The sequence below is a fragment of the Nicotiana tabacum genome, chromosome 11 (assembly GCF_000715075.1).
Source record: "Nicotiana tabacum cultivar K326 chromosome 11, ASM71507v2, whole genome shotgun sequence".
Lineage (NCBI taxonomy): Eukaryota > Viridiplantae > Streptophyta > Magnoliopsida > Solanales > Solanaceae > Nicotiana > Nicotiana tabacum.
Genome location: NC_134090.1, coordinates 97,469,884 through 97,486,523, shown reverse-complemented (window position 1 = coordinate 97,486,523; position 16,640 = coordinate 97,469,884). Strand labels below are relative to the sequence as shown.

At 36.2% G+C, this 16,640-nt stretch overlaps 1 protein-coding gene and 1 long non-coding RNA gene across 3 annotated transcripts; one reads left to right on the top strand and one right to left on the bottom strand.

Annotated features, from left to right (window-relative positions):
- The first annotated feature begins 5,709 nt into the window (after positions 1 to 5,709).
- On the top strand, positions 5,710 to 6,838 carry LOC142165949 (uncharacterized). Its single transcript, XM_075224340.1, has 2 exons — positions 5,710 to 5,747; positions 6,172 to 6,838. The coding sequence occupies exons 1-2, from the start codon at positions 5,710 to 5,712 to the stop codon at positions 6,836 to 6,838; spliced, it is 705 nt and encodes a 234-aa protein (XP_075080441.1).
- Positions 6,839 to 8,172: 1,334 nt separating this feature from the next.
- On the bottom strand, positions 8,173 to 10,548 carry LOC107788782 (uncharacterized). Of its 2 annotated transcripts, none has more exons than XR_001648698.2 (4): positions 10,445 to 10,548; positions 9,706 to 9,794; positions 8,759 to 8,926; positions 8,173 to 8,679 (listed from the first exon to the last, which is right to left on the bottom strand). It is a non-coding gene; the product is annotated as an uncharacterized LOC107788782 (long non-coding RNA). The 2 variants fall into 2 exon arrangements; XR_012696955.1 differs by having other exon boundaries at positions 8,759 to 8,909.
- Positions 10,549 to 16,640: the final 6,092 nt, after the last annotated feature.

The window sequence follows — 16,640 nt, the reverse complement described above, 5'->3', positions numbered from 1 at the left end:
GCTCATGACCTGGATCAAGTTAGGTGCATCAAAGACGAGGAAGGTCGTGTATTGATGGAAGAGGCCCAGATTAAGAAAAGATGGCAGTCATACTTTCATAAACTGCTGAACGAAGAGGGGGATAGAAACATCGTCTCAGAGGATTGGGGAACTCCGAGAGTCGCCAAGACTTTAGGTACTGTAGGCATATTAAGGTTGAGGAGGTCGCGGGAGCGATGCGTAAGATGAGTCGGGGCAAAGTGACCGGACCAGATGAGATCCTAGTAGAATTTTGGAGGTATGTAGGTAGAGCAAGCTTGGAGTGGCTAACTGGACTGTTTAATGTTATTTTCAAGACGAAGAGGATACCAGTTGAGTGGATGTGGAGTACGATTATTCCGATATACAAGAACAAAGGTGATATCCAGAATTGTAACAACTGTAGGGGTATCAAGTTACTGAGTCATACAATGAAAGTTTGGTGGTGGAAGGGAGGGTAAGGAGGGCGGTGTCTATATCAAAGAACCAGTTCGAGTTCATGCCGGGTCATTCTACTACGGAAGCAATCCACCTTATTAGGAGGTTGGTGGAATAGTACAAAGATAGGAAGAGGGATTTGCACATCTTGTTTATTGACCTAGAGAAGGCGTATGACAAGATCCCTAGGGACGTTCTTTGGAGATGCCTGGAGGTGAAAGGTGTACTGGTAGCTTATATTAGGGCAATAAAAGATATGTATGATAGAACTAAGACTCCGATTAGGACTGTAGGAGGTAGCTCAGAGCTGTTTCCAATGGTTATGGGGTTACATCAATGATCTGCGCTCAGTTCGTTCTTATTTGCCAAAACCATATTCAAGGGGAGGTGCCTTGGTGTATGTTGTCCACTGATGATATAGTTCTGATTGATGAGACGCGAGACGGCGTTAACAAGAGACTGGAGGTATGGAGGCAGGCCCTTGAGTCTAAAGGTTTCAAGTTGAGTAGGACCAAGACAGAATATTCGGAGTGTAAGTTCAACGACGTGTCAGGGGAAGCAGACGTGGAAGTGAGGCTTGACTCACAAGTCATCCCTAAGAGAGAGAGTTTCAAGTACCTAGGATCTATTATCCAGAGAGATAGGGAGATCGACGGGATGTCACGCATCGTATCAGGGGTGGGGTGGATGAAATGAAGGTTAGCGTCTGGAGTCTTGTATGACAAGAATGTGCCACCGAAACTTAAAGGTAAGTTCTACAAAGAAGTGGTTAGACCAGCCATGTTGTATGTGACTGAGTGTTGGCTAGTCAAGATTTTATATATCCAGAAGATGAAAGTAGCAGAAATGAGGATGTTGAGATGGATGTGCGGGCACACTAGGATGGATAAGATTGGGAATGAGGATATTCGGGAGAGGGTGGTCATGGCTTCCGTGGATGACAAGTTGCAGGAAGCGAGTCTTAGATGGTTCAGACATGTGCGGAGGAGGATCCTAGATGCTCCGCTTAGGAGGTATGAGCGGTTGGCTATGGCAGTTACGAGAAGAGGTAAAGGACGACCTAAGAAGTATTGGGGTGAGGTGATCAGGCAGGACATGACGCGACTTCAGATTTCCGAGGACATGGCCCTAAATAGGAAAGTGTGGAGGCCAAACATTAGAGTTTTAGGTTAGGGGGTAGTCGAGCGTTTCTCCTCGCTGCGCCAGCTAGTCTGATAGTGTTTTGTCTAGGACGACTAGCGATTTTTGTTGTGTTTTACATTTGTGTTGTCTTTCACATTTTGGCATTTCCATTTATTTGCTATATTTTATGATGCTGATACTATTTTTCTGGTTTCTGTTGTTGTTACGGAACTATTGTCTCTAAGCTGAGGGTCTCCCAGAAACAGCTTCTCTATCCCTTTGATCAGATCAAAGTGACACCAAATAAATATGTAGGTAAATTTCATATCAAAATTTTCAAACAGAAGTTATTATATCCAGATTCATAAGAACTAACAAAGTTCAACACTTATCAAATAAAAAAAGGAAAAAAAAGAAGAATTATAAGCAGCTATTGAACTTCAGTATCACTTGGCAGCCAACTCAACATTGAACTCCAAAATGTCAATGGTGCAATGTCAACCATTCAATATCAGTAAGGAAACCAAGAACTGAAACTTGATTTTAATTTCGCATTTAGAACCTTTTGAAGTTCCTTTACTGGATGTATATCAATATAAAATAAATTCAGAAAATAAAACATGAGAATAGATGGAGTATTAATCTAATATCACTACATAATGTAACTTTTAAACCCATTTGAAATATCCACTAGTTTACATAACCAAAGCAGCAGCTATCATACCATAACATAAAGAAGCAGAGTACTACTCCACTTAATTACAGGTATCTGTTATAAAAGGAGGACAATGCAACCAAAACTGCCAATACTAGACATTTATTTGCCCTTCAACCCACCACAACCGGAGGAATCAAAGACAAAGAAGAAAACAGCTGAATACATGGTCTGAAGAGTGACCCGGTTCACCACTCTCACAGTCGCAAGAATATCTAGCCATATTGACCGGTAATAATACAGCACCCCAAGAAATGAGCAAAAGAATGAAGGTACGTGGAAGTTGGTGAATGAAAGAGGTGATCCATCATTGGCAAAAATGGTCAGTTCTCATCTCTTAAAGATCAATGCACATTAGTTTCCTCAACAAATTAACTACTTCACTTTCTACATATATATTCAAACTTTTATTACTAAAACAGAAAATATTTTAATACAGAAAATGTATTTCTCTACGCTCTTTGAGTCTTAATAGTGATACTGTTTCAGCTGTCGTTGTCCCTAATACAGAAAATGTATTTACATGGTTATTCGGGAATTACTCATTCTTGAAATCTTCTCTTGCTTTGTTTCTTTTTCTTTTTTGTATCTAAAGATGACTGAGCAATAAAATGATCTATTTCCCCTATAAATCAAACGCTGCTCCTGATACTTGCTAGCCTGGGTTTGAGTACTTATTAACTTATCATGTCAAATCAATGAAAGATCAATCTGAGATAGAGTGTAAAAGAGGCAAGACAATTTTACGACTCTTAAGTTCAAAATACTCACATCACATAATATTTATACCTCTTCTATCCAACAGTAGGTTATGGACCAAATCAAATCCGAGCTCATAACTAGTGGCCAAGCCACATGGTTATAAGGGTGGTCAACAGACCACCATTCGTCGAAAAATTACACTTTAACCACCCTTCGTCGAAAAATTACACTGTGTATATAGGTAAAATATTACGTTTTAAAAGTATATAACACATATTGAACCCCTTTGTCGTAATTAATTTTTTTTCACTTTTTAAAAATTTGAACACCTTTGAAGAAATTTCTAGCTTCGCCGCTGCTCATAACTAGTCGGTACGTTCCAATAACAAAAAATTCTCTTTCTAAACCTATTAAGATTATGTCAGGTGAATCCAATCAAACAGAATCCAATTCCGCTACTTAGGCAAGGATGGACGAAAAGCTAAATATAACAATTTCGAAATGGAATGAACTCTCCTTTCTATTTCCACTATGAAATGTATTTTCCGGAAAAGGGTCATTCCTGTCCCTATACTATTAAATATTAGTTATTTGTACCCCCTCCCCCGGTTATACTATTCAACCCTTTTTATCCCTACCGTTAGTGATATTGATATATCTACCCTCTAATTAACGGTCCCAACTGGAACGGACATGTGGCACAATCCTAAGACACCAGACTTTTTTTTTTAATTCGCATGTGGGGGGAATTAAGACACCCGATTAGAACCCACTGATTGACCCAATCCGGAACCCTTTAACGAGTTAAATTAAATACCCCATCAAGCCCGTTTATTTTTTGAAACACCCAAAACTTTACTTCAGTCGTTTCTTCTTCTTCATCCATCCCCAAATCTTAGGGTTCTTCAATTTCCTATGGTGTAAAGATACTATTCTTCAACCAAAATGATACATTCATTCTTGTTAGCCTATATTATTGTAGTAATGTGTCTTAAGATAGCGTTTATTTTATACGTTTAATCTGGTCGATTTTAGGGTTTAAGTTTTTTTTTTGATTTTATCATCTTTATTTAGGGATTCGTGTGTTGGTTGATTTTTTTAATGGTTTTTACTGCAATTTCTGATTATTCTAATGCAACTTTTGGCTTTTTCTTTATGGGCCAAATTTGACTTTACTGCATGTGGGGTAATATTACTCACTAGTGGTCATGAATGTGGGGTAATCCGATTATTTTAGTTTTTTTTTTGTGAAATTCTTTGTTTTGGTTGATGTGCTGGTCCCATTTTTCTGTTTTCTTTGGGTGGTTTAGGGTTTGGAGATGGTTTTATGGCTATGGTGGTTTAGGTTATGTGAAATTTTTTGTTTTTTAATGTTCTTTTATGCCTATGTTTTTTTATCTAATCTTTCTTTATGTTATTTAATTTCAGATTTCTAATATGGTTAATCTGGACATAATATTCAACTATGGTGGGGAGTGAATTAGAGAGCCACAAGTGAAGTATGCTAAGAACCTATTGCACACTTGGACAGATTATGACTCTGACCTCCTTTCATATAAAGACATTGTAGATGAGTTTTGTAATGAATTAGGGTTTATTGGTATTCAACAACTTATTTTTTCTGCCCCTTCTGGTAGCTACTATGAAGTTGAAGGGGATAGTGGTATTAGGTGTCTGTTAGAAATGGTTGGTACTGATAGCTACAATTATAATGTTATTAATTGGTTTGTTGTTGAGGAATGTGAGATGTCAGTCCAAGTACCTAATATTACTCAATATGATGAGGTTGTAGTACATGATTACGAGGCTTCTACTGACTGTAGCTCAATTGAAGGTGAGGATAGTGATGAGTATGATTCTGAGTCTTCAGAATATGACAATGATGAACTAGATAGTATTGCAACTCAAAGAAACATGAGCATTATTGATCAATTGAATGATTATAAGGAACTAGACAAGAGTATGACCTTCAAGGACATCTCTGAAACTAGGAAGTGTCTAAAACTCTATGCTATGGAAAATAAGAAAGAGATAGTTCTTAAAAAAAGTGATACAACAAGACTTAGGTATGAGTGTCAAATTGGCTGCCCATTTGTTTGTTTAATCTCTAAAGATGGAAATTATCCAGGGGTAAGAATCAAGACCTTAAACCCACATCATGACCTATATTGCTTATGATAATAGCACTATTGACTACTCTACTATTGCAAATTATTTTAAGAAGAAGTTATCAAATAATCCAAAATATAAAGTGAAAGAGAAGAGGGCTGACATAAAAGATGCATTTGAGCTAAATCTTAGCCATGGAAAATGCAAGAGGGCAAAAGCATTGATTCTTAATAAGCTACAAGGAAGCTTTAAAGATGAGTATAATAAGCTAGAGGCATATGCCAATGAGTTGAAGAAAAGTAATTCTGGAAGTGATATTGTTATTAACTTGTCAAAAGATGCACTAGCTAAAGGACATCTTCTGTTTTTAAGAATGTATATCTGTTTTAATGCACTGAAGATGGGTTTTAAGGCTGGTTTGAGGCCTTTTATTGGATTGGATGGGTCATTTCTTAAGGGAAAAACTAAAGGACATCTTCTAGTTGCTGTTGGTCAAGACTCAATGAACCATTTTTATCCAATAGCATGGGCTGTAGTGGACAAAGAAACAAAGAGGACTTGGAACTAGTTTTTAGGATTGTTAATAGGGTCATTGGGCCTACAGAATGGAGAAGGATACACTTTCATCTCAGACAAGCAAAAGGTACTTTTCATACTACTGCTTTATGTTTTTGTTCATAACTATTTTCTATTTTTTCTATAACTGGTTTCTATTTTTTTCATAGTTTCCAGCTGTTATTTTTTTTTTCATAACTGTTCACTATTTTTTTCATAGTAAACAAATTGTTTTCTGTTTTTCCTATAACTGATTTCTGTTTTTTTCATAGTTTTCAGCTATTGTTTTCTGTTTTTTTCATAACTGTTCACTGTTTTCTGTTTTTCCTATAACTGTTTCTGTTTTTTTTCATAGTTTTCAGCATTTTTTCTATTTTTTTCATACTTCATTTCTGCTATAAGTTACTGTTTTGTATATCTTTTTTGTTTTTCTGTTTGGATCATGGTTTGTAGGGTCTGATTGAGGCAATGAGAACAATACTTCCTTAAGCTAACCATCGATATTGTGTTAGACACATTGAGGCTAACTGGTGTAAGAGATGGAAATCTGGGGAGATGAAGAAGCTTCTATGGTGGTGTGCCTGGAGCATTTATGAGGAGGATTTTCAAGACCAATTGAAGAATATGGGGGATATGGATGAAGATGCTATGAGGGATTTGCTACATTATCCTCCCCAGTCATGGTGTAGAGCTTATTTTGACACTGTGTGCAAGAACATGGCAGCGAACAATAACTTCACAGAGTCATTTAATGTATGGATCTTGGATGCAAGGTATAAACCAATAGTCAAGATGTTGGAAGATATTAGAGTTAAGGGTATAACCTTATTGAGAGAACATGAAGTTCAAGTGAAGTCATGGACTCGGGACTTCAGTCCACAAAGCATGAAATTGTATGCTAATTATTTGAAGATCGCTCACACATGTTTGCTTCACTTTAATGGAGATGCTGGTTATGAGATTAGAGAAGGAGAAGATAAACATACTGTCAGAATGGAAGTGAAGCAATGCAGTTGCAGGCAATGGCAACTCTCAGGAATACCATGTCCTCACACAATCAAAGCATTGATTTACAAGAGGAATGACCCTCTAGAGCAAATGCATTGGTGGTACAGCAAAGATGCTGCTCTAAAGGCTTATTCACATAAATTGCAGCCTGTCAAGGGTGAGAAATTCTGAAAAATAGACACATCACAAGCCATGGAACCACCAAATTTGGTGAAGTTAGCTGGCAGACATAAAGTGAAGAGAAATAAGCAAAAAGATGAGGCAAGCAAGAGACAAGGTGAATGGTCTTCCTCAAGGAAAGGGAGAACCATGAACTGCAACAACTGTGAAGAACCAAATCATAATACAAGAGGGTGTACAAAGGTAATTATTACTACTATAAGTCTTTAACAGTAAACTTTATATTATTTAACACTTTGTATTCTGTTTATGACAGCCATCTAGTGCACAATCTAAAGGAAAGCAAACAATGAAAAGGAAAAGAACTGTAGATTATGAAGACATTGATTAAGAGATACCATTATCAGGTCCCCAACAATCTCAAAATAGTCAAGCCTCCAACAGTCCACTTGTGTTCAATCCTACCCCAACTATTTTTTATGTCATTTCGGATCTAAGAGATATTTCTAGTAGACCTTTACCCCCACAATTTGCAGATGAAGAAGACCCTGCTATAAGGCCAAAAATTATTTCAGAGGCAAGGACAAGGCTTCAAGTGAGACAAGAACTAAGTCTTCCATCTGTGTCAAGAGTTATCCCCGTAAGAGGTGGTTCAGCTGGTGTGAGTGATCCTTCAAACCTGCCCTACTCACCAAGAGGACTCACATGGAAGGAAAAAAATGTTGTAAGTAGCAACCAACTGGAGATGCAAGCTCAGAAAAAAAATTAGAAAATTGCAACCAAGAAAGGGAAAGAAGGGTATTATGTTGGGGTAATGGGAAGTAGGTTTTTGGAGTAATGGTTTAGGACTTATTTTTTGTCAAAATAATTTGGTTGGTGATGTAATTTATGGCTTCGGCCAGTACATTTACTGCTACTCTTTTTTTGCTAGGTTGGTGATGACAATTGGATGTCATAGTATGAATTAGGTGGTAACTTCTTTTAGGGTGATAATATGGCATCCGTAGGTCAATTTAACTGTACCTTAACAGTTAACATTGTAAATTAATAGTTTTAATGTCATGTTATATGTATCAACCAGTTTAGCTATTGTTGAACAAACTCAGTTTATGTCACGTTATTGTTGAACATTATGAGAACCCAGATTTGGATGTTTTCGATGTAGTTGGATACTCATACAGTGAAGATACAAGCTACTTAGTTTGTTCAAGGATATTTAATTTCATACTCAAACTGTAATATCTTCAGCAGATAAGCAATGAAGATAGGTGGTGCAAGAACATTTAATACAATAGATACTACATTATTCATCTTGCCAAAAGTACTACTTATAACTAACACGAGAAAAAATCCAAAATGAACAGCAGTAAACACATGGGTTATCATAATACATGGCTAATTTCATCTTTCACCCAACACACACTAGATTGCTTCATAATACAATAGGCATTTAATAACATACAATAATATACAATACATTGCTCTAAATATCCCAACCTAAATTAACTTAATAATACAAAATACCACAACATTAGATATCATTTAATTCATCAAACAAGCTGCAATTAAGGTACCAAATAGGTCCCATGATATCAAAATAACTAAGTTCATTTTCTTGGAATTGGTCCTTTCCAGTTGATTTGTAGCCTCCATTTCTTCAACTTTATTCTTCAATAAGTCCCTTTTGAGATAAGCCGCATCCAACATCGACTTCAACATGCTTGTTTCGGTCTCTCCAACTTCAATTATAGCCTCCATTGCTTCAACTTTTTCTTTAATTTCAGGCTTTCAACCTTGGCTACATCCAATTGCGACTTCAACTTGCAAATAACAGTCACAGCTCTGTCCGATAATACTTCATCAACCCATTCGAAATAACCACACAAAGTTTTCTGGAAAAATAATTGAAATGATTTCAATCTAGAAAAGAATCGAACAATCACAACACAATAATTATATTAATTAACTCACATCAGGTTTAGGACATTTGTAGAATCTCCGACCAGCGTTGCATGTAGTGTAAGTCGTAAAGTAGTGGGCAGTCAGATCGCATAAATACCTCCTCTTCGAACCAACTTCTTGAGACGAACAACTATCTTGTGACATTGTTGAAACTAAATGACTGATTTACGGGAACAACTGTGAGAAAATTGAAGAATATGGAGATTGAAGAACCCTAAGATTTGGGGATGGATGAAGAAGAAGAAACGGTAGAAGTATAGCTTTTGGGGGTTTAATGAAATAAACGGGTTGGAGGGGGCATTTAATTTAACCCGTTAAAGGGTTCTGGATCGGGTCAATCAGTGGGTTCAAATCGGGTGTCTTAATTCCCCGCAAATGCAAATTAAAAATAAAAGAAAAAGGTATGGTATCTTAGGATTACGCCATGTGTTCCAGTTGGGACCATTAATTAGAGAGTAGATATATCAATATCACTAACGGTAGGGATAAAAAGGGTTGAATAGTATAACGGGGTACAAATAACTAATATTTAATAGTATAGGGGCAGGAATGACCCTTTTCCGTTTTCCCAAACTACTTGCCTTCTTTACAATGACATTTTACTATTCCTCGTTTACCTCCGTGTTCCTTAAGCAATTAAGCTCTCAGCATTGTGTATTTAGAGAAGGATGTCTTTTCTCTTTTGTTCGATTATTTATCATCTTGAGCGTATTTTGTTCTCCACTACGGCCCAAAACAGGTATGATAAATTGGTAATAAGATAATGGAGATGAACAACATTATTGACATTTATAAAGTTGAATTTATCCCCTGATTTTAAAAAATTAAAAAATAATTGTATGGTATTAGCCACCATCAACCATTGAAAACAGGTCTTGGCAGAAAAAATTACAAAAACAACACCATAATGAACAAATTAAACACTCCAATTTATACTCCGTAATAAAAGAAATTACCTGCAAAAATTGAATTTGAGTAGAAGGAAGTTGGTGACACACAGCGAATTCTAAAATTACCAGCAATAATTGAAGTTGACAACAAAAACCTGCTTTCAACACACAGACACACATAAAACTCATAAAACAGGAAAACCACAAGTTTTTGAAAAAAGAATTCATATATGATAGACCCCAACTATTTTGAGACTTAGGCCTAATTAATTGACTGATTGATTGATCGACCTTTCCTAACACAGTTCACCATCCTTTAACAATGTGGTTAAATGCCCATATTACATATATGAACACAGTCACACTCAGCCCATATCACATCTTTGGTTTGTTTTGCTTAACCAATTCTAAAACAAATCAAAATCCTAAATATGACACATTTACTTAGTGTTAGTATTCTCTTTATTTTTTACCAAAATAAATCCCTAAAAGTTATCATTTGTACCTGCCTACAATCTGTTCTATATAACAAACTATTCTTCAGTGTAATACCTAAAAGATCCACAAGTAATGAAGCAAACTCAAACTGATCCAAGTTTTCTTATAAAACAAACTATTCTTCTGCACATTAATAACTGCCACAAAAGCCCAAATCTGCCCACAACGAAGCCAATGTAATTTTTTTTTCCTTACAATTTTGTTTTTTGGGTTAAAAAACAAACTTTTATCAATAAGTAATCATATATGCCTCAGGCTAAACGGATTAAATAGCAGGAGAAAATATGAGAAAGGATGGATAACTAACCTTTAATTTGAGGGGAAAATTTGGAGAGGATTTGCTCAGAAGTGATGGAGATGTAAATGTACGTAGTTTGGCTTCTTGGTAATTTGGTTTTTAAGGGTAAATACGGTAAATACTTACCCAACCGGTGTTTACACTAAACTTTTTAAGACAATCTTCGTGGGAGGAAAAAGAACTTTTTCTATTATTCCTAATTTACCCTTTAAGTTAATGGGGTTAGCTTTTCCTCTTAAAGGGTGTTAAGGTAAATGGAGGAGTATAATTTTGTTTAATTGGTTCTACCTTTTTCCCTTTTTGTTTTTTCGGAAAAGGGTTCAAAATGCCCCTAAACTATTAAAAAAGTTTTAAAAAATACCCTTCATCCATTTATTGGGCTAAAAATATCCCTCCAGATCCACCTTTTTGGTTCACGTATGTCCTTTAACCTTTAGGTCAATGCTGAATTAAAAATAATTATTTTATTGAAAATATTTTTCAATTTTTAAAAAACGAAAATATTTCTGTTAAAAATAATTATTTTTTTCTGTTTTTACAATTTTTTTCAGTTTTTACAAAAAAAATGCTCTAAAAAAATTGAAAAAAATATTTTTTTTAAAAACTGGAAAAAAGAAGAAAAGAAACTTTACTAAATTAGTTGACTACTGGTGCATTAGTTTAAAATAACAAAAATATTTTGCAATTTTTTTAAGTAATTATTTTTAATTCAGTATTGACCTAATGGTCAAATAACATAACTGAACCAAAAAGGTGAATCGAGGGGTATGTTTAGCCCAATAGGTGAACGAAGGTTATTTTTAAATCTTTTTTAATAGTTTAGGGTATTTTGAACCCTTTTCCGTTGTTTTTTTGTCGACATCGGCCACCGGCGCTACATCTTTCATCACCGCTTTTTTGCCTCGCCCGTCTCAGGTAATTCGTTTATGAATTTCGTCGATGTCTATCTAACGTACGAAAAATTCAACTTTACTCTTCTATATTGCAGTTACATATAAAACGTAGACGATAAAACGAAGATAGGTTGACTGAGATGGTTTTGCCATACATATGTAGACCTCCAAATCACTATTCTGATGAATGTGCTACAAGTTGACAATGTAACATATAACCTCGCGGATTTAATGTGAACTTAACTAAGAATAAGACTAAGACATAATAATAAAAATAAAGGGTCCATATAAAATGGCGGAGCTAAAGTAAGGAAGGAGTTCAATTGAATTCCCTTCCTCCGCAATTACATTGTGCAATTAGGGTAAAAACAAATTGTTTTTACCTAGGATTCCTAGAAACAATTGAATCCCGTTATGGATTCCTAGATCGGTGGTGGTCAGGCTCGTTGCTATGCTTTTTCGAGTAGACCCAAGGCGGTGGCCTCAGAAACTGTGATCATATGTATTGTTTTGGTTTGTCGTAGAGATGCTTCTGTATTGTTTGATCCAGGGACTATCTATTCATATGTGTCATCATATTTTACCCCTTATTTGGATATGCCTCGTTGTTCTCTACTTCTCTTGATATTCATGTTGTTCCTGTATGTACACCTGGTGCTGATGGTGATTTTATTGTGGTGGATCGTGTATATCGGTCTTGTATGGTTACTACTGGGGTTTACTTCCGCATATAAGTGATACCAAATAGTGGTGATTAACTCTTTAGTTTATTTTTGTTATTTTTGTCGGGAGTCCTTATAATCTAGTTAGGACTTGTATATCAATGTAGGAATAAGGACGAGGGTTAAAAAGCCCCACTCGTCTTTAAAGTCGTTTCAGTTAGTACTATTTCAGTTACTACTAGAATGAAATAATCATATAACTGAACCTAATCAGTTTGGGATTGAGGAGTAGTTGATTGCTTGATTAGTATATGAGAAATAAAAACAAACTGTACAAAAAATAGCAAAAATGAAATTCATTCAGTATGTTTTAATTATGACTTTCTTTTCTGTTATAAGGATGTTTTAATTTTGACTTCTGCCGCAGAAAGAAGCAATTGCTCAGAAACCTTTTACTACTTTGTTTTGTTAGGTTTCATTTTGAATGTCTAAAGAGGAAAGAGAAAATGTGTTCTTAAGAAATATGGAGTAAAGCAAAGACAAGAAAAGTAATGTTCTTGTAATTGTTTGTTTGACTACGAAAGAAAAGTTCAAAGGGAAGTAAAATGTTTATGTTACAACTTAAAAATCCTTGTAGATTTGCCATGAAAAAATTTCCTGCAGGGAAATTTGAAAGGACGGATTGCACAACATTCCAGTTATCCGAAGGCTAGGAAAATGTTGAATAGCTGACTCTTCAATCCAGCTTTTTTGGAATAAATTGCACAGGTTATGATTATGAAACTCTTCTACAGTTATGCCTGTATGGTATAAGATGTGATTCTCTTTTGCGCAGAAATAGCAGAACTTTCCTTTAGCTGTTTCTATTTGTTCTCCCTTTCTCAAGTCTTTTCCTTGATTGGTATGACCAACTGGATAATTTATTAGAAATGATTTCTATACAGAGCAGGGCACATTAGTTCACCAGAAAGATGAGTCATCAATAGAGTATTTTCTTTGTCTTTCGTTTTGCACCTGTGCTGCACTGCTATTGTGTCCTGAAATTTAGAGGGTACTGAACTATCTGAGGACTGAGAGTGTCATCCTTCGCCCCATAATTCAACCAGGAATTCAAGGCAGATTGAATTGCATATAGTAAAGAACAAAATGGTTTTGTACATAGCTTCATCCAAGGTGACGATGAAATACCAAATGATTACCTGAACTCCTGCATGTTGCGGAAGCCAAATGTATATGGTGTGAATGAGTCACAACTATTATACCAAAAATTATGACAGCCACCAAATAATAAATAAGATAATAAAGCAACAATAAAAGGAACACCAGAATTTACGAGGTTCGGCCAATTTTGTCTACTTTCTCGGACACAACCAATATTTTATTTCACTCCAAAAATACAAGTGAAATAATACTAAAGAGAGAAGATACAAATGCCTTAAAAAGATAAGAAGACAAATGAGAGGTGTATCAAAATCCTAAACATTAAGCCTCCTTTTATAGGGAAAAATTCCCTACCAAATGGTTAAACCACCGATGTGAGATTTGCCAAATTCAACAAATCTCCACCTTGGCAAAATTTCACATCTTCAATTTTCTCTCAATAACAAATTTTGGTTGTGTCTTCATCTTCAATCTTCAGTGTTCAACAATGTTGATCAAATCCAAACAACGTTGAAACTTGACCGCAATCACCACTTTTGTCAGCATATTAGTAGGATTCTCTGTAGTATAAATTTTCTTCACCATGACTCCACATTCTTCTATGATTTCTCGTATGAAATGATATCGAACATCAATGTGTTTCGTCCTTGCATGATAAACTTGGTTCTTTGCTAATTGAATAGCACTTTGACTATCACAAAAAATAGTGATACTTTTTTGTCCAACACCAAGCTCTTTTAGCAACCCCTGAAGCCAAATTGCCTCCTTCACAGCCTCTGTAATAGCCATGTACTCTGCCTCTGTTGTAGACAAAGCAACTGTTGACTGCAAGTAGACTTCCAACTAACTGGTGCCTTTGCAAAAGTAAACACATAACCAGTAGTTGATCTTCGTTTGTCCAGATCACCCGCAAAATCTGAGTCACAATATCCAACTACAGACTGATTGCATTCCTGCTCAAAAACTAACCCAACATCTACAATATTATGAATATACTGTAGAATCCACTTCACAGCTTGCAAATGCTCCTTTCCTGGATTATGCATATATCTGCTAATAACTCCAACAGCTTGTGAAATATCAGGTCTCGTACATACCATTGCATACATCAAGCTACCAACAACATTTGCGTATGGTACCTTTGACATATACTCTCGTTCAGCTTCATCTTTTGGCGACATTGTAGTACTTAGCTTAAAATTGGGAGCAAGTGGAGTACTAACTGGCTTAGTCTTCTCATCTATGCCAAAGCGCTGTAGTACTCTCTTCAAATATTCTTTCTGAGATAAACAAAGTTTCTTTGAACGTCTATCTCTTATTATCTTCATGCCAAGAATTTTCTTTGCCTCACCCAAATCCTTCATCTCGAACTCCTTCTTCAGTTGAATCTTCAACTTATCAATTTCTTCCGAATTCTTGGAAGCTATCAACATATTATCAACATATAGGAGAAGATATACAAATGAACCATCTTCAAGCTTGCGCAAATACACAATGATCGTATTTGCTTCTCTTGTACCCTTGCCGCAACATAAACTTGTCAAATCGCTTGTGCCATTGTCTAGAAGATTGTTTCAATCCGTACAATGATTTTTCAAGTTTGCATACCATATTTTCTTTTCCAGCAACTTTGAATCCTTCTGACTGAGTCATGTAGATTTCCTCCTCCAAGTTTCCATGTAAAAACGCTGTTTTTACATCCATTTGAACTAGTTCCAAATCCAACTGTGCTACCAAAGGCAACATAATTCTAATGGAGGAATGTTTGACAACTGGAGAAAACACTTCACTGTAATCAATTCCCTCCTTTTGAGCATATCCTTTGGCCACCAATCTTGCTTTGTAGCGAACATCTTCTTGGTTAGGAAATCCTTCTTTCTTTGCAAATACTCATTTGCACTCAATTGCTTTCTTTCCCTTCGGGAGATTGGCCAATCTCTATGTATGATTCTGATGAAGGGATTGTATTTCATAATTCATGGCAATCCTCCATTTATCTTCTTCTGAACTTTGGACTGCATCTTTATAAGTGGTAGGAACATCATCAGCTACAATTGAGGCGACACAAGCAACCGTCTCTATAAGACGAACAGGTTTTGTTATTGTCCTTTTTGGCCTGCTAATTACAATTGATTCAAGTTGTTGTTGAGGTTCGTGAGTTGGAATCTCCCTCTATACTGGCTCTTCTTCCAGGGGATAATCTTCATTTGTTTCCTCCTCTGCTTCTTGTGTAGGAAAAATAAATTTTCCCTCAAACTCCACCTGCTTAGAAGCACCCTCATTTTGTTTGGTATCTTCTTTTACCTTATTTACCATAGCAGATTCATCAAAGGTAACATCCCTGCTGAATATTACTTTCTTTGTCATAGGACACCATAAGCGATATCCTTTGACTCCAGAAGTAATCCCCATAAAAATAACCTTCTTTGCCCTTGGATCCAATTTTGATTCTATCACATGATAATATGCAGTTGAGCCAAATATGTGCAAAGAGTCATAATCTACAGCAGGCTTTCTATACCATTTTTCAAATGGTGTCTTGCCATCAATAGCAGCAGATGGTAGACGATTAATGAGGTGGCATGCATATGTAACTGCCTCAGCCCAAAATTCTTTGCCCAAGCCAGGATTGGACAACATACACCGTACCTTCTCCAGCAAGGTCCGGTTCATACGTTCTGCCACTTCATTCTGTTGTGGTGTATGTTTGACAGTGAAGTGTCGGACGATGCCATCATTTTCACAAACCTTATTGAAATGATCATTTTTGTATTCACCTCCATTGTCTGTGCGAATACACTTGATCCTCCTGCCTGTTTGATTCTCCACCATCATTTTCCATTTGAGAAAAATTCCCAACACTTTATCTTTGCTCTTTATTGTATACACCCACACTCTTCGGGAAAAATCATCAACAAAGGTTACAAAATAGTGCTTCCCACCCAATGAAGGTGTTTTGGAAGGACCCCAAACGTCAGAGTGTACATAATCCAAAATACCTTTTAGTATTATGGATTGTTGTACCAAATTTAACCCTTGTCTGCTTCCCTTTGACACAATGCTCGCAAAACTCCAAGTTGCAAGCCTTTACTTCTTTTAACAATCCTTGATCTGATAAAGTTTTCAAGGATTTACCTCCAGCATGTCCCAAGTGCATGTACCATAGCCTGGTTGCTCCTGCCTCTTTTTCGTTACTGGATGTTACTGTCGCTGTCCCAATAACTGTACTACCGCGATAACGGTACATATTATTTTTCTTCCGATTGGCCTTCATTACCACTAGTGCACCGGAGCATACTCTCAGCACTCCATTTTCTGCAATGATTTTGAACCCTTTTGATTCTAGGGCTCCCACAGAGATGAGATTCTTCTTCAAATCCGGTACATATCGAACATCTGTTAATGTTCTGATCATTCCATCATGGTTCCTTAATCGTATTGAACCAATGCCATATGAGGTAAGATGGCTGTTATCCGCTGTGTGGATGA

Excerpts from the sequence above, each read along its gene's own strand:
- LOC142165949 (XM_075224340.1), top strand. The coding sequence starts at position 5,710 with ATGGAGAAGGATACACTTTCATCTCAGACAAGCAAAAG. Across the intron at positions 5,748-6,171 it reads TCATCTCAGACAAGCAAAAG|ACACATTGAGGCTAACTGGT; the intron begins GTACTTTTCATA and ends ATATTGTGTTAG.